This window comes from Drosophila kikkawai, chromosome 3L (assembly GCF_030179895.1).
Source record: "Drosophila kikkawai strain 14028-0561.14 chromosome 3L, DkikHiC1v2, whole genome shotgun sequence".
NCBI classification, from domain to species: Eukaryota; Metazoa; Arthropoda; class Insecta; order Diptera; family Drosophilidae; genus Drosophila; species Drosophila kikkawai.
In genome coordinates, this window is record NC_091730.1 from 93,700 (window position 1) to 111,983 (window position 18,284).

The 18,284-nt window shown below is 39.8% G+C and overlaps 3 protein-coding genes across 4 annotated transcripts in view; 2 read left to right on the forward strand and 1 right to left on the reverse strand.

The window, feature by feature from the left end:
* Positions 1-18,284, forward strand: part of klar (klarsicht) — a 123,108-nt gene that overhangs the window by 884 nt on the left and 103,940 nt on the right. The window lies entirely within an intron of this gene.
* Positions 11,339-12,178, reverse strand: LOC108084425 (eukaryotic translation initiation factor 5A-like). The gene is made up of 2 exons (XM_041777297.2): positions 12,024-12,178; positions 11,339-11,950 (listed from the first exon to the last, which is right to left on the reverse strand). Exon 2 carries the CDS (start codon positions 11,946-11,948, stop codon positions 11,475-11,477), a length of 474 nt encoding a protein of 157 aa, XP_041633231.1. The 5' UTR covers positions 11,949-11,950; positions 12,024-12,178; the 3' UTR covers positions 11,339-11,474.
* Positions 16,126-16,831, forward strand: LOC138928286 (histone-lysine N-methyltransferase SETMAR-like). The gene is made up of 2 exons (XM_070284966.1): positions 16,126-16,438; positions 16,638-16,831. Exons 1-2 carry the CDS (start codon positions 16,126-16,128, stop codon positions 16,829-16,831), a joined length of 507 nt encoding a protein of 168 aa, XP_070141067.1.

Consider the following 18,284-nt stretch of genomic DNA (forward strand, 5'->3'; position numbering starts at 1 on the left):
TTGGCTGGCGGGCAACTTTTGTTCTTGACTTCTGCTTCGTGTTCTTCGTTCGCTTTGCCAGTTACACTTTGTCTTTCTTATTTGTGCTTCTTCTTTCTTTTTTAACTGCAAGTTGTGCAGTCAGCAAGTGTGAGAGCGAGCGCGCGAGATTGTTGAGTTTCTTCTGCCTCACTCCCACTTCCCGGTACCCACCCCTTATCCGTCGCACTCCATTTCAATTTTATTATTGTAGTGGTGGTGCTTTGCTATCTACCGTTATGTTTCGATTGCGATTTCGTAATAACTGCGATAATATTTGCTTGGGCTCTCTCTCTCTCGCTTGCTCCTCTTTTCTCTCTCCCATTTTACCACTCTCTTTACTGGATATTGTGTATATGTAACTGTGCATCTCAATTCTTGTTGTTTCTGCAGATGTGCGTGGGTTGCTTTTTATTTGTGTTTATTTATCAATCGCTTTTGATATCTGTAGAGTGCAGAAAGCGGAGTAAGCGATAAAAAGCAGAAAAGTTCTATGATGGAAATATGGGATAGGGAAAAGCATGTGATAGGTAGGTGGTGTGACATAAGAAGTAAAAGGGCTTATTCTTTTTCCCAACAACTTTTAATACCAATATTTTAAATTTCCGGAAATATGAAGATCACATACACGGTATTTGTTTTTATTATCGGTTTCTTAAGAATGTTGATAGCATCTATCTTCACACTTGGGTTGTCAATTGCAGTTCCTTCCTTGAAGGGTGCAAGTAATTTACTTATATTGCATTCCACTCGAAGAGAGTGGGTGATAAGGGAGATAATTTTCCCGAATACCAAAACAAGCGACACTGGAACAGGCTCTTATCTCCTCTCATTTTCCCAACGTCCGACAATCTTGTCGCTCTCCGGCGTGAATGAAATTGTAGTTTTTATTTATTGATTTCCATATTCCATTCATCTCTTTCGCTTTCCCGATTTTCCGATCTAGCGATTTGCCGCTCTCCCACTCGCAGACCCGCTGAACCAAGAAAAACAAAAAAATAGAAAACCGTTTAAGGCTGTACATTTTATGCTCTTCCTTCCACATTTCCCACCCCATTTTTCCCATTTGCCAGCATTTTCCTCGGGCGGGGTTAAGGCGATGCCTTGCAGCAGATTAAATGCGCGTCTTAATGCGATTTGCATTCGTTTCCCTCCGATTTTCCCCGTTCGATTTCGTGCCTAGTTCGGGGTCAGAGACTGGGAAATCTAATTGAGGAAATTCATATTATTTTCCACTCGTCGCTCGCCTCTTTCATTTTCATTTTCCCCCCTTTTGATTTGACCTCAAAGCGATTTGGCTTTTAGCGCCGATCCTCACGTGCCGAGTCGAGTTGGCCGGTCTCCTCTTTGGGCCAACAAAATCCCAAAAACCGATCTCATGTGCGTAGCCAATTTTTGGCTGAGTCTTTCGGTCATGGGTCTCGTATTTTGGCCAAGTTTCCTCCTCCTTCGGCACTTTGTGAGATAAGCGTGTTAATGGCTCATTAGTAGTGGGATGGTTTAGGTCAGTTAAAAGCCAAGTTGCCTAACCGAAGGCAGAAAACTTTACGACTTTTTAGGCCCAATACCCAATGTATACGAAAACCGTGTTAAAGGAAGTTGTAAATTATTACTAGTTTTTTATAGCCAAGAATCTAGGAGAATGATTGTTAATATTCGAATTCTATTAACACAATTGTTCTTTTCTTCAATTTTTTTTTGGGTCAGAAAAATAAGTTAGAAAAACAGAGCTTGAGTTCAGATTAGAGATTTTGCCAGATCATCTTCACCATTTCTTGAGTATTTTTCCTCATTTTTAAACTAATTTCAGAATGAATGCACAAAAATGCACCATAATTGTGTTTGATTTTCTTGGTATTTGAGATTTATTTATTTTGTTATTCTGCCACGTATATTCTATGTATATTATCCCTCCTCTTCAGTTAATAACAACATTCTCGATCGTTGATTCACTTGCTTGGCTGAACAAGCTCCCGGTTGGCATGATCTCATATGGAAATGTGGATTCTGAAATCGCCCCTCCTGTAATTTTTAATTACCGGTTTTATAAATGGTCGAATTCATTCCGCTTATTTCAAAGCACAATAATCAGACTATAGAATTTATTGAGGAAATCTCGAAGAGATATTCCCTTAGTGATCCCACTTTGCATTTGCTATTTTGCAATAATCAATCCAAGAGTTTAAGTTCTGTAAACATTTCACCGCCGAATCTGTTGTTTGTCCCACTTAATTCTGCCAATATGGATTGACCTCCTTTTGGTTTGTTTACAACCAGCGGAAAATGGAAAGGGAGCACTCAGAAGGGTAGGTGGGAGAAGTTGTGTCTGTCTGTCTGCTGCCTGCCTGCTTGTTGGTGTGTGTTTTGTGGATGGTGTAAAATGAAAAGCGAAACGTTTACCTGGTAATTTTTGTAGCAGCTATAATTCGTGTTATTGCCAGTGCCCCTCGGTGTGGTGTTGTTGCCTTGGTTTAGTTTTTCCATTTGACGCTGTGTTGGGAAATAATTTTTCTAAATTTTACCTAGTTTTCTCTTAGCTTCAAAGTATATTTGTTGATTTTAGTGAACTGCTATTTCACTTTACAACCCACTAAAATAGGGTCAAAGTGAAGTAAATAAAAACTTAAATATTTATACAAATGTTTTTACTGCAAGAGTGCTGATTTGAGTGCATAATATTTGTAAGAATTGAAGGTCTATTCGTTGTGAAATATTTGGGGATTTGTTTGAGTAAATATATTTCTTTGTTTGGCTTTGCTTTGATTGGGTTTGATAAATGAATCTTGATCTGATCGATGTGTGGCTAAATGAAAGTCTTTTCAATATGTTAAATACTTTGTGATAAAGATTCAGCCACTATTTCCAAATAATTTGACCCTGCTCATTCTACGCTCTCCCCTTTAGTCGTTTCTCCAATAGTAAAGAGGGAAAAATGTTTTTCTCCTTAACAATGTCCGCATTGCTTGCAGCTCATTAATTTTCCAAAGGTTTTCCTCTCAATTTTCACCACCTCTTTGATTTTTTATCTGCATTTCCGCTTCAAGTTGTGTGTGTTGCCTTCAGCTTTCTTGACGCACACGAACATGCCACTGTTTGTTGCAAGTTTTCTGGCCACGAGGCGGGGAGCGGGCTGAAGCGCAGGAGAAGCACCCACGCCTACAAATTATGTCAAACAATAATCTGTTAACGAAAATCTCATTTGGCCACTGTGTCATGAACAGCAGCTGCTGAAGTCAATCAATTAATTAATTTCCATCTTCTCCAGGCAGCCAACAAAGTGGCGCTGCTTTGTCCGAAACGAAACTACATAATTTGTGTTTTTACTTTGTTTGTTTTTCCTTAAAAGCTAACCTTGAAGTCGGTTGACAAAATCATGAAATTTATGCGGCAAATTCACTGGGAACTGGTTTGAATATCGTTCAAATAGTTTCGCATTCTTTAACGTCTCCGGCGAGCGAGTGAATAAGGTGGAGCGGCTGAGGTCTCCGGCGGATCTTGTTTGCTGTATTGACTAAGCGCTTTGGGATTCTCTCGGCCACCGCGCCCCTACTCATTAAGGTCATAAAGCGATTATTAAGTGGAATTTGAAATTGAATATTTCTGACTTTAAAGAATCGTGGGGGTTAAAACCAAATCAGCGAGGCATAAACAGAGGCTGCACAGACTCTTGGCCCTAAATCTGAGGGATTCGTTATCAATCGCAAAATATTTTAAACGGCTTTTAAATCTAAAGCATCTACCTAAGTTTAAAAGATAAAAATAATTATTAAATTGTAAGTTCACAAAACATTTACAATTTAATCATTAATTTGTAAATATTTGGATAAAATCAAAAATTCGTTGTTTTGCAAACATGTTAAAATAACTACGCATCTCTTTAAAAGTTAAGTGTACCTTTCAAGAAAATTCCTTGCTAAAACGAAATATTTAGGACATCGTCAGATATGCAAAAATATTTTTTTGGCTTGCAACAAAGTGTTTGTGCAATTAAAACTTTTTTAGCCAAAGTCGCAGCCACCTTATAATTGAGGTGATTAACTCTAGTGGTATGTGGCAACGCGGCATCCGTGGGATACGCGGCGAAGCTGCATTCTGAATTGGTGCCAAGTCCTGCGCGACAATTTCGACTTGAGCTATTTTTGGTATTTCGGCTTGCTGCTATCTATCTTGCATCTGCAAGCACTCGCAGGAATCTTAGTCTTGCTTGAATTAGGCATGGCCCGCCACTCGGTCGCTAAGATGCAGTCGCCAGATACATTTCAAAGGCTGCTGTATCTAAAAATACAAACCAAAGCCATTCCATCACGCCTAGAAAACAACTCTATGAATAGACGCGAAGGAAGCGCCTCGCACAAAACGATGAAGGGAGAGAGGAATTTTTATTATCAATTCTGGAAGAGGGCGGTGCAGAGAGGCACAAGTTTTACGCTTCTCCTCCGACTTTTATCCGGATTTAATTGTGCATCTTGGCCTTCTCTTTGCTTCTCGGTCTTCGGATTTTAATGAACCACAGAGCGATAAGCGAAGAGTTGGTGGGGTCAAAGAAAAACAGATTCTAGGAGAAGGGGGAAATCAGCTTTATAAATAGTGCCACCAACAACATGTGTAACATGAAAGCGAGGAGTGGAGGGTCGACAGCCAAAATTCTGAGATATTTGCTTCGCTTTTTGCCATTCTTAAAGTCAAGGATATGATTTACTGCAATTTCGTTTTTGACAGCTCGGAATCTGCCCATATGGAAGAAATATGGAGGGGAGAAAATTCAAGACGATTTGCTGCCAAAGATCTCATGTGGAATGTATGGGCATTACAATTTAAGTAAATTGTGTGTCGACGAATTTTAATTACCCGCTTGAGGGGGAAGTCCCTCATCGAGGATCGAAGGGCAATATCCATTGAAAACGGGTGATTAATAGTAGTTTCAAATACATTGAATCAAATTACAGGCTTTATAATACAATAAGAGGGGATAATATTGTCTAAGCATAATTAAATCAATTATTTCCGTTCGAAAAAAAACATTAAACTTTTTTAATAATTGTTACCCAATATTTATTGATTTTATAAAACCAAGCTTGCGCCGTATCCCAACCTTTATAGGATTATTTTCGCTTGTTTATGCCATGGAATATATGGGTATATCAATTAAATTGCCTTAAAAGTGACGGACTGACCAAATGTTTACATCCAAAAGCACTTTTCGGAGAGTGGCAACTCGTAATTACCCGGGCGAACAATTAATAACAGAAAAACTTGTGAACCAAAAACCGCCGCCTCGGGCATAAAAAGTAAATGAACAGGGAAATCCAAGGAAAAGCCGCCGCAGCCAAATGAGAAAAGTAAAAGTCCCACACACACTGACCTTTGCAGGAGGAGGAAGAAAATGTGGTTGGAAAATAACCAAAATTCCCACACACAAGCCCAAGCACACCACCCGAAGATCTCTTTGATTTTCTTTGTTTTTTTTTTCTTTACAGGCTGTCTGTCAACTGAAGAATTTTCGTTTATTTTTCGGCTTGATTTTGGCTCAAGCGAAAGTCGCCAGTCGACAGTCGGTTTTCCTTGCTACCATTTTCAGTTTTTTGTGATTTAATGCGCGGCTTTTCCCCCTTTCCTCCATCGTAGTTTTCCTTTGGACCAGCATCGGAGATCCCGATTTGCATATCGCAATGCCTGATCGGCCATGGCAAATAAAAATTTATGCAATTAAGCAAATCTGATGGCGGATAACAAAATAAACCGATCCTGTTGACTACTCCTCGAACGGGTGCCAGCCGCCTCCCTCGCCTCCTTGGCGTTGGTTCCTTCTCCCTTTCATGTGTGGCCTGTATGCTTATCGAAAATCGCGCTAGTTGAGCATTCGATAAATGGGCTAGAGTTTCACGGTTAGAGAAATCCACGAGACAAGGTTCGACGATATATATCGATATTATTATTAAAAATTATTTTTTTAAACACAATTTAATATTTTTATTTTTTTTTATTATTTTAACTTTTAGGATATAGAAAATTTCGATTATCAATCTTTCAATTTTTTTAAACATAATTTAATTATAATACTACCGAAAATATTGCTTTTGAGTGATAAATCGATATATTGAAAAAATCAATAACTTGAGTCGCAGACTCTTTTATCGTCTATGCTAGAGATAGATGTTCTGCTTAATCGAGCGCCTGCTAAACTCCCATCTCTAGCTAATTGCATTAGTCTGGCCCTGTTTACTGTTAGCCGCTTCGGACCGCCGCCTGATGCCAGGAGAGCGTTACGCTTCGTTGGGCGATAGTCATCACATAGATCGCTAGGCTCATAACTTAAATTGGCGAGCTCCAAGCTTTAAAGTTTAAACTCTCAAGTCCTGGCTCCACACACACGTAACACTCTTGGGCCTATCTTGGAGGCTCTGAGCTTTACACTCGGGCATCCTAAAGGTGTATGTATGTGTGTGTGTTTGTGTGGATTGGAGTGGAGCCCCGCCCACACACCCACAAACGAGTCTACACTGGGAAAGGTAACACGGTGTCGATCAATTCTTCACTTCACTTTCATTTGCATTTTCGCAGGAGACTTAATTTTTTGTGGGTGTTTTTCCTTTTTGTTTTCTTTTTATTAGTGGGGCAGGTAGACGGGCACTCTTTGCGTGAATTTATTTATACTACTTATTTCGGGGCTAGTTAATTTGCCAGCCAGTCCAGCCATGTGAAAGTTTTCTGCATGCCACAAATTGCACAGACGTGCGAATGTTGACTAGGATAGCTAAGGCTTTGGCCATAGTTGCTGCCTTGGTCACCTGTCCCTCGGTTCCACATTCATATTTCATGGCGCTCTGAGCTCAAGGAGTCCCCGAAGGCAGGACAATGAGTCTCCACTCCATTCGCAGTCCATAAATCCGGCAAATGAGGCAGTTCATCTTGTTTTCGAGGAGCTGCTAGCCGCTAGCTGGCCTGGCCAAGTCAAGGGGATAGTGGTGGTGGATAGTGCTAAGCCAAGATAATGGCCGGTTTTCAGTGGTTGTCTGGTTCGATTTAGTTGAAAAGTAAATTGAAAATTGCTGTTAGGCTGTAATGGGGCAGACAGAAACCAGAAAATTTGCCGAGTAGGAGAGCTTAAGGGCCTCTAAAGTCATTATAGACCTTAGAATTAAGTACATAGTTCATTGACTGACACCTATCGATCGCTGGGGCGAATCGGTCTTAAATTGCTTAATTCTGAACGCAAGTATTGTTTCGGGAAAGGTGTACGCAAACTATAGTAATTTACGAGTAATTTGTTTTAGTTTTATCATTATTTTACGTCTTTGAGCTTCACTTATCGCATTACTTATCGAACGATTTATTTATTTACTGGCCTAATGGCATTTTGAATGCTGATATTTGAGAAATATATGAAAATAATTTAGATAAGTGCATTGAACTCGCAAACCATAATGTCTAATATATATAAACAAACTGAAAAATATTTACCCCTCTCACCGGCAGCTTCCATAATTTTCCAGGTTACCGAAGGCGACCATAAATCTCCCCATGGGTCCAAAGGCCCAACCCAAACCCCAAGCAAGGCAGTAAACCTCCACTTAACCTCCATTTCCCATTCCCATTCCCATGGCCAGACCCCACAGAAACATGAGCATAAATTGAGATTTTGCTAAGCATTTGCAAAACTTATTAAGACTGACAAATGTTGACAATTGACGAATTGGCAATAAGGGGGAAGGTGGTGGGAATGAATGGCAGGCAGGAGGTAAATCTGTCAGTGGTTCAACAAGCGGTTTTGGCCCGGTCTTGTCGCTGGCTTTCTGCGGTTTTCCACTCCCCAGTCCCAAATTGGTTTCTGCTGCCATTTCGGTGACATTAATTTACAGTTTGCCAATTGCTATGAAAAAAAAGAGAACATCGACAAAACTCATTAAGAAAACACTCTCAAGATAAACGAAAAAGAACTTGTACAGCTAAAGGCAAACAATTTATGACAGCAGAAAATAAACGAGTTAAGGGAAATTTTAGCATGTAATTCGATCTGCCGGAGATCAATTGGCATAATCAGATGCGAACGTAAATGAGCAGGTAAACAATATTTGGTTTATTGGCCCATGCAAGAAAAGAAAGTTGCAGGTTATGGAAGAGGAGAATGTAAAGCCGATTCTCAAGACACACTTTTGGATTTTAATAAACTTATGATCAATTTATTTATTATTATTATTTTGTATATTTATAGAAGGGGGTTCTTAAAAAATTCGGAATTTAAATTTAAAATAGTCTATTAATCCTTCTTTTCAATGCCTAATTCAATTAAATATATAAACCTATTTATTTAATAAAGTTTAACTTGTAAAACTCTATTTCTTTAGTTTCTTAATTTCACGTTCTCTCTGACTCGCGCTCGTTTATTAGTGATCGTACTCTCATTCACTGGAATCTTTTCCAGATCAAGAAAGGGAAAAAGGAGATAAGCTCTTTATGCACGAACAGTCCCATACACACATACACATTTGCGGGCATTATGCAATGATCCTCTGACCACTCTGCATCTTTCCTCCTTCCTTACCGTCCTCACCTCTGTCGCTCTAGCGCTGGCCACTGAAGGAAATGAGGTGAATGCCTTCTTAGCAAGCAACAAACAAAACAAAAACCAACAAGCAGAAAGAGAGGAAGTGATAAAGAGAGCAGGAGAAAAGGAAGCGACAGCCCAAAGTCCAAAAGCCAAGCGAAATCGATATTTTTCAGGGACGTCTCCTCCCTAACTAAAAAAACCCCCTTCTTGCCACCAATTGTTATGCCTTTTTTAAGTTTTTTCTTCATTTTGTTCTTTGAATGCACAGAAAAAAAAGTATATTACAAATATTTTGTTTACATCGGTAAGAGGACAATTATGGGTATACTTTTCATTGCGTTTTTAAATTTTTAGAAAATGAACTCAATTTATCAATTACTTGTTCAATTGTTTCCTTGTTCTTTTAATTGAGTTATTAATTTTTTTTTGTTCATATGGTTTTACTTGTTTATTTCTGTTTTTGAGGGTCCAAGAGTTTTAGATAAATAAAAATTGATTGTATCAGGTACAAGATCATACTCTTTATTTACAGTGTACTTTTTGTTGTTTTCAATGCGGTTTCCACAATTTTGTGTTCATTCAAAGAGGGGTGACGGCAGAAGTGGAAGTCGCTGGCAATCCAGGGTATGACTAGTTTCCAACTGGGCGATGGTGACTCACACAGAACATTTGCGACCAACTTGCAGTTCTCTTCCACTGCCACTTCGCACTAGTATCTGTATTTGAAACCGAGCGAGTGCCTTTGCAGTGTAGCAACCGATGTTTTATTTCGTATCTGCGGTTTCTGCGCTGTTCTGACACACGTGAAGCCACATCAATCCATTAGCCGACTTTTTCGCTTAAACTTGACGCCTTGGCTTGTCCCTTTCCCAATTTCTAGATAGAATTGCAGATAATGGTTAGTATGGGGGAAAGCAAAAGTGGTGAAGACTGTCATTGATTAAGAGTTTTCTTATGATTTACAGATTTGCAGAACACTTAAAAAATGTGTTAAATAACTTGCAAGTCTATGTTTATAGCCTAATTTGTTTGTTGCTTATGAGCTGTTAGAACTCTAAGGCACGAAGCAGGTTTACTTTCACATCGCCGCCGACCCCTTGGCAGCTAGAGAACATAAACGTGCTCGGAGTTATCGCCTTATCTCAGCCTCTGTTCCCAGAGCCATCAACGTAGCTCTTCCCCGGAGGCGCTACTCAGTTACCTGCACTTGTCACAGAATCTCCAGATGGCTCAACCGGGATAATGACGATCACTTAGCACATGATCCATACCATAGTTAGCAGCAGTTGGGCTTGCTGAAAAAACCAGAGTCATTGGCCCAACATAGCCGAGCAGGCCAACAACCAATGATTAGCAGCAGGCAGGCATAAATTCTAAGTTTTATCTTTGAGATTGCGTAACGGCTTCTCCTGTCTGCAGCCGTAAATGGCAAACACTAATTGCCGCCTGGCCTGGTCGCTCATAAAAAATGGGAATGTTGCAAGAGTCGTTGCTGCAGCATTATCGTTAAAACAAATGTTTGGTTTTTAGTCTCCGGGCAATTGCAAATATATATAGTCCCCAAAAAGCTTATGAAATTGCCTTGAAAGAAAAAAAAGGGGGAAAGCCAATCGATCCGTCGATCGAATGATCGGTCGTTCATCGAAATCATCGGTCCGGTCTGGTCCGGCCCTTAGCCCCGGGCTACACACTTGCTTTTTTCTTTCGGTTTTTTTTTGGGAAAGCATCTCGGATATTGCATAAGTAGGACATCGGCAGGGCGGGGTCCTCACATTGAGGAATTTGGGTTACCAGAAGCAGAGAAAGGAAATTTGGGGGCCTTTGAATCTAAAGGAGCCATAATTTATGCAAAGAACTTAAGGTATTTCGTGGGTAAGACACTGCTGACCCATTTAACAGCCAAATAGCTGATCACATGTGGGTGGAAATAACAAATTCTCCATTTAAAATGTCACAAAATGTCACACAGATCGAAGTTGGGGCGAGTTACGGCGACGACGATGACATCACAGCCCAAATGTGTGAACGAATGTGTATTTAATGCCACACCCCCTGCCCTACTCTAATATATACTAAATCACCGCCCCTCGATCTCGCCCAGAAAATGCAGAAATTAAATTCTTCAAGAGCTGCTGCAGCCAGCCTCGAGTTGCAATGGCTTCTTTTTAGGTGTGGAATTGAGTCGTTTCGGGAGGGAAAGGGAATTGAGATATGGCTAATTCCTTGAATTTAAGATTATTTATAGGCCTGTGTGGGAAGAAAATGTATATATAGCTCTTGTGTTTAATTAAGTAGTAAGTAACTAACTAACTAGCTGATCAATTATTATTTTCTCTTTGATTTCAGGTAAGTTAACCATTTCCCAAACGGCCTCCGTTACGGATTTTCCCGCAGCCCAGAGAAATGTTTTCCCCTTTGATTTCCCAACTTGGCATATGAAAGAAGCGCAGGCGGATTTAAGAGCGGCTAATTATGCACACGTAGGCCGGATGTCGGATATATACAAAGTAATCCGTATGCTAATCGCATGCAGATGTGCGGTCAGTATTTTGAACCATCCGTTTACGGAGCGTAGGAAGCATTACTTAAACTAACTGCTTTAAGAGATGAGGATGCATACAAAATTATATTGAAAAGTCCATTCCGATTGGGCTTGGGTAAGAAAATTGATTTATTAAAACAGTTTACGAAATATAAACTAAAGATTTGTGTGGACATGATTATTTTGTAGCATTTTTTGGATACATTGAAGCTTGAATTAATTGACCAGGATTAATTGTCTCGCTCGGGCATTTATTCGATCACATGGTGTCTGCAAAGCAGTATATAGTTTCATATGTTTAAATAAATTTTTTTTTTCCAAAAATTAAATTTTCCCCAAAAATTCCCAAAAAAAAAATTCCACTCATTATCCGTTGTTGGTCTTCATGGCAATAACGCTCTCTTCTCCGCAGGCCGCTAGAACGGTGCAGAGGAGGTCTTTGCCTTCGTCAAACTCGGAGCGCAGTGATCCTCCGAGATCACCTTCCGGAATCTTGAGATCCTCCCGTATCTCACCGTTGTCTGCCATCAGGGTGACATATCCATCGTCACTGATATCCGTCAGTTGGTAGTCCTCGCGCTTCACATGCGGCACATCCATGTTGTGGGTAGAGGGGCAGATATCCTCGTACTTTTTCTGGGTAAAAATGTCAACCCCCACGAGATGCACCTTGGCGTGACCGTGCTTTCCGGTCTTCGAGGTAGACATCTCTACGATCTTGCAGGGGCGTCCCTTGAGCATTACAAAGCCATTCTTCCGTAGAGCCGAGCACTGCATCGGGAAAGTCTTCGAGGCACCAGAATCCACGGTGTCAAACTGGGTGTCGCCGTCGTCTTCCATGGCTAAGTTAACGAGATAAATTTTAGAAATTTAGAATTGATCCACTTTCCTACTTTTTATATTTTGTTGGTTCACCTTTTTTTTTTTTGCGATTGGAATCTTTTTTTTTGTGTAGTATCACTTATTGTTGTAACTTTTTATCAAAAAAGTGAGAACGTATAAAATAAGAAACCTTCCTGTTCATTTGATAAATTGTAACTGAGTAAAAGCTATAGCTTTTGGCCTTAACACCCAATGGGAAGCTGACACAAAGAGCATCGCCTGTTAAGTTATGTTTAAAAATGGAATACTGGATGTGGTTTTAACTTTTTTAAAGTCTTAAATGTTTAGTTTCCTATAATCCTAATTGATCTCCAACCTGCATCTTTAAAGATCTTCAATCCATCTGGCCTAATGATATTCGTGTTTGCTGTGATTGTTGCAACCTTCTACAAAAAATCTTTAGAGGAACATCATTTAGGCAGGAGAAGATCTCGATCAATTTATCAAAAATCTAATTCCCTTTACCGTGCTCGAATCAAATTAATTGAAGATCATTAAGAGATGGCTTCGCTCTCTTTCTTTGGGGTGTGTCAGGGTCAGTTATGAAATCGCCTCGAATCGTTTATCAAACCGGGGGTCGGACCCTACAGATGAGGTGTGGTGTGGTTCGTGGCTGGTTCATTGACCCATTAAGCCAGGAGCTGGGCCTGGAGTCGCAGCACCAGACCAGGGGAGAGAGACACGACTGTCTGAGGTGGGCCACCTGAACAATTCCAACGCTATTTGCGAATCGGAGAATTTTGCCGGTTTTCCTCGACAGTTGCCTTCCATTTGCATTTTCATAAGTTTCTTGTGGCTCGGCTGTGTTTACTTGATATACTCTTTCCAAGAAAAAAAGTGTGGAATTTCATTAAAATTTAATTATTTTTGGGTATTTTTTGGGAAGAAGATTGTTGAAGTTTTTGTTTGCTTTTAAACAACAAAAATTAAATAATTTGAATTAATGAACATGAAAACGAAAGACTTGATGTGACTGAAAAATTAGAGCCATGCGAAAGCATAAATCTCTGCTATAAAATAAGTCAACTTTGCTTATTTTCTACCCACAGAAATGTAATTTTAACTTTTCTGCCTTAAGGGTATCAAAACTTTGTCCTACCACAGCGTTTTTTGTATATTTTCTTTGTTGGCGTCGATCAGAGGATTCTCCTCTGCTTTCAGCCTCCCCCTCACGCTTTTTTCTCTCTTTATTTTTTAGCCGTCTGTGCGGATCATTTTGAATTGACAGCAGCTCGTTTTGCTTCCTTGTTTGCCATTGCATTGGCAAACGACTTGAAAGCATTTGCATTTGCAGAGAGAGGAGGCAGAGGAGACAGACACTCACTCACTCAATCATGCATTCATTCACTCAGTCGCTCATTTAATCATTCGCCCGCCATTCAAATTTTGTAACTGTTTTGTCTACCAATTTGACATCTCAGCCTGCTATTTCTTTCTAAGGTTTTTTCTAACTCCCCGAAAATCCCCCTCAAGGTGTGTTGTCTGTGTCGGTCGTGGCCTATGCGTGGTCTCGGAGTTCGGGATTTGCTGTCATGTCTTTGGGTTAAATGCAATAAATCTGCTAATACAATTTTATATGATTTTCTCGAGCGGAGTTCGTTTACGTTTTCGGGAAGCGGGTTTGTGGGCACTCCCTGAATTTAATTGGAACCCTGGGAACCCATGTGCCGGCCCCGAATGATGTCAGAACGTGGAGTTTGTCGTGTTCGATCCACAAAAAAAAAAAAGAGAAGCCAGAACCACAGTCAAAACAAATTGAAAATTGAACAAATAAAATAAATAAAAAACAAACATTTGTGATATGTGTTGACAGCTCACAATTCCGCTGATGAAGGCGGGTCGCGTAATTGAGGCAAAATTGAGGGAGGGTCTCTTAAAGAAAGGAGTTCGGGGAGATAAAGACTATATCGAGAACCGGCATGTCACCATTTTGCATGTTTTTTGCTGGATAAGAAACGGATGTTATTTATTTTTAGGCATTGCCCAAGAGATTAATGTGGAAATGAGCAATGAAGTTTCAAGGAACTGGTTTTCTAAGTTCTGAATTCATTTCAGCATTAATTTATTTCAATTTATTCGCTGATGAAATGAAGATCAATGAGGCGATCAGAATTATAATGTATTTCAGAGATCATTATGGCCAAATAAATCAACTAATTAAAAATATCTATATATCATAATCAATGGATATTGTATTTTAAATAATAAATACATTGAATTTTTTATAGAGATAATTATTTTGGATATTTCCTGATCTCATTTAAGGTGAAGTGAACATTTTCTCATATTTGCAAACAATACAGATACTAGTAAGGCCTATATATAGTATGTATGTACCCTCATTCCCATAACAAACACACCCTCGCGCTTTTCTAGCACCCTGTCCCCTTCCTTTTCCTGCAATTTTCCCTTGCCATAATATAATGCGTGCTGTTGGTAACATCCAAACAACAACTTAAGGAAGAAACTGCAAACCAATTCAGAGGCCATTTCCTTGCGTTTTTCTCCCCGCTTCCACCCTCTTCCAATTTAACCAACTGACATAATTCCCAGGGAAAATGTTAAATGCATTGGAAACCACGGTTATGTCTCAATTAGGCGCAAAGAAACCAGTTTGAAACAACAGCAACTGCTGCAAAAAACAATATCAATTCAAAATAAACTTTAAGAAGCGGCAAAACCAATTCATTATAAAAACAAAACACGAGCCCAGCTGCCAGCAACAAAAACAATTTTGCAAACAATGTGCATTCGGGGGAAAATTGCAGAAGAAAAAAAAAGTTGGAAAGAAAAACTCCACGCAATGCCGCTTTTCCTGCTTCCCATGGGCCCAAAAACACAAAAAAGAAAATTGTTTTTTATAAATTAATTTCCTTTTGGCGGTCCAGCGAAGTTATGGGAAAAATCCAAGGATGCAAATATCGATGGGAAGGGGGAAAGCCTTTAACCTTAGACTGCAGGGTTTTTCACTGTCAGCTTTTTTGTTTTTCTTTTTTTTCTTCGGGAAACTCTGAAGACCCTCTGTTTTGCTGTTGGGGAAAACCCACGCAGCGCTTGCTATTTTAATGGAGACATCAAGCGATGGTTTCCCTCTCCGTTTGTGTTTTATTTCTGTTTTTTTTTGGCGCCTCAATTGCTTTTAATGGTCACTTGTGGCGCTGGGTACGCCTCATATCTCTGTGGACACCCCCCGGTATTTCCACACTTTGTCAATAGCCACTGCACTTTCCGTTTGTTTAATGTCGCAACATTGTTGAACTTTTTATTTATGTTTGTTCGCTCCAAGAGGGGGCATTCTCTCAATGAACTCCAGCAAGCACGCCCCCACTTTTCTGCCTCATCTCGCCCACATTTCAATGCTGCACTCAAATAATGTTCCTTGGTTGAGTAGTGTCAGCGAAGCGTTGACTGGCATTTATACAGCTCTATCTATATTTTCTTATAGAGCTATATGACTATCTATTTATAGTTTAATTGTTATATCGTCAGTATCTGATGGGAGCGATTTTTACTGCTTATTTTATGAGATGTTATCTGCCTCAAGGGGAGGATAAATAATAATGTATGTACTTTTCTTATTCAGTAAGATTTATTTACAGAATTTTCGATTTACCTTAACTACCACACCACTCAATAAGTTCCCGGCCTGACATATACGGGGCAGTAGTAACCAAACATCGATATTTTTTATTGATAGTGTCTTTTATCATAAGCTTTGTGTACAAATTTTACAACTCTGCGACCACGTGTTTTCAAGTTATAAATTTTAAAGTGAAACAACCTCTGAGTTTTTCTACAATATGGAAAAAAAAAAGAATTTCGTGTCCTCATTAAACACTGTTTTTTGATTGGAAAAAATACGGTAGAAGCCAAAATTTGGCTTGATAAGCATTACCCGGACTCTTCTCCAGGAAAATCAACCATCAAGGACTGGTACAATGAATTTAAACGTGGTCGTGTGGACACCGAAGACGCTGACCCTAGCGGTCGCCCAAAAACAGCAGTTACGCCAGAAAATATCGCCAAAATCCGAAAAATTGTATTGGCCAAACGCAAATTTAAATTAAAAGAGATAGCTAATGCATCAAAGATATCAGAAGGCAGTGTGTTCGCGATATTCCATGAATATTTGGATATGAGAAAGCTCTGCTCAAAGCGGGTGCCGCGATTGCTAACACCGGACCAAAAGCAACAACGCATTGATGATTCCGAGACGTTTTTAAGCATGTTGAAGCGCAATGGGACCGATTTTTATCGCCGTTACGTAACAATGGACGAAACATGGATACACTACTATACTCCAGAATCCAGTCAACAGTCTTCTGAGTGGGTGGTATTTGGTGAAAGCCGTCCGAAGCGTCCCAAAACACAAATATCGGCGGGTAAGGTTATGGCGTCCGTATTTTGGGATGCATATGAGATTTTGTTTATAGACTACCTGGAGAAAGGTAAAACAATCAACAGCGAATATTATATAAAGCTGCTGGATCTACTGGACCAAGCTATCAAGAAAAAAAACGTCCACATATGGCAAAGAAGAAACCGCTGTTTCACTGGATAATGCACTGTGCCACAAGTCTGTGGCAACAATGATGAAATTGAGCGAATTGAGATTCGAACTACTGCCGACCGCACCCTATTCTCCAGATTTGGCCCCCAGCGACTACTGGCTTTTTTCAGATCTCAAAAAGCACCTCCAAGGCAAGAGATATCGAAAAAATGAGGAGGCGATTGCCGATACTGAGGCCTATTTTGAGGGCAAAAGTTCAGCCTTCTCCAAAAATGGCATCGAAAGGTTGGAGAAGCGCTGGACTGAGTGTGTAGCCGTAGATGAAAACTAAATTGATGAATAAAACTAAATTTTCAGAAAAAAATGTGTTTTTCCTTCTTAGGCCGGGAACTTATTGAGCGGTGTGGTACATTTATTTAGAAATACTGTTGATAACTGCTCCCATCTCGGATCAGCATTCGATATTCGATATGGACTCCATGGGCCCCATTCAGGGTCGTTCCGCTTTAGCTGTCTGCTTGTCTGTCCCATGCTCTTGGCACGCAATTAGCATTAAAAATTGAATTAGCTTTTCCTATGCTGTGAGGTCTTACCCAACTCGGCTCGGTTTAGTTGTCATTTGAATATTTCATTACCAAAGTCAAGCTGCATAATATCGCAGTACGGTTTTAATGGGTTTGACTTTGAGCCAACCGAAACGTAAATAAAAGAAAAAAAAAAAAACGTTTGAGGGGCTCTTTTTTTTATATATATTTTATAGGGAAATCATTGAGTGAAGACACCTGGAGGGGCGATTTTCTTGCAACAGTTGAAATATAGAAGTTTAAATCTTAAATTTGAAGAGGAAAGTATCAATAATCAAAAATCAGTAATACTCCTAAAAGTTTAGGCATTTGAGGTCTTTTTAGAAAACGGGCTTCTCTTTATGGTTTCCAAAGAACTTATACGGAAACCTCACCCATGAATTCTTTTAAAGAGTACATGCGTGTGAAAGTCTGGTAAAAAGTGCATTTTATTTATTTATTTATTTTTTTTTTTTACCAGAAAGTTAAATTTCCAAAGTTTCCAAAGAACTTTCGCGTTTCGAGTACTGCGTATAATTCAATTTAATGGCACTCTGTGCACACCCAGAACGAAATCGGCTTTCCTTCGCCGGCAACCTGTTCCCAAGTAAACCAAGTCCATTCATCAACGTGGCCAACACCCCGTAGCGGTTACCTGTACCCGTCTCGCTGCCCACAAGTTCCGACACTCCAGTTGACTTGACTTGGCGGCACGCACTTCCCCATCGGAGATAAGAGCAAAAACCAAACTGAAAAACCGAGAAACCGAGAGCGCCAACGAGATAATATAGCTGACTTTCGAATTGACCCAGTTAACAAGCGGCACACAGGCTTGCTTAATCCGCTGCGAAATGGAACGGGAAGGGTTTGTTCGCTCCCTTGCCGCCCTCCGACATTATAAATAATCTCTGGTCGGACGGAAACAAAGTTGCGCCTTACAATTAATTAGAGAAACACGCGAGACAAATGAATTTTGATAAGTTTAAGAGATCGCGGAGATCGAGCGAAAAAGATTCATTGCCTTATTAGCACTTTCGGATCTTTTTAGAGGGAACTAGGCTTATCTCTATGAATAAATCCGAAGAAGGCCTACAAAAGATGCTTTCAATGAGATATTTTTATAGATTTTTTATTTCTTTAATGTCAGAGAATATTCCACTGATATTTTCACAACCCAGAAATGAAGTAATTGAAGATTTTTCCCATTATGACAGCACACCT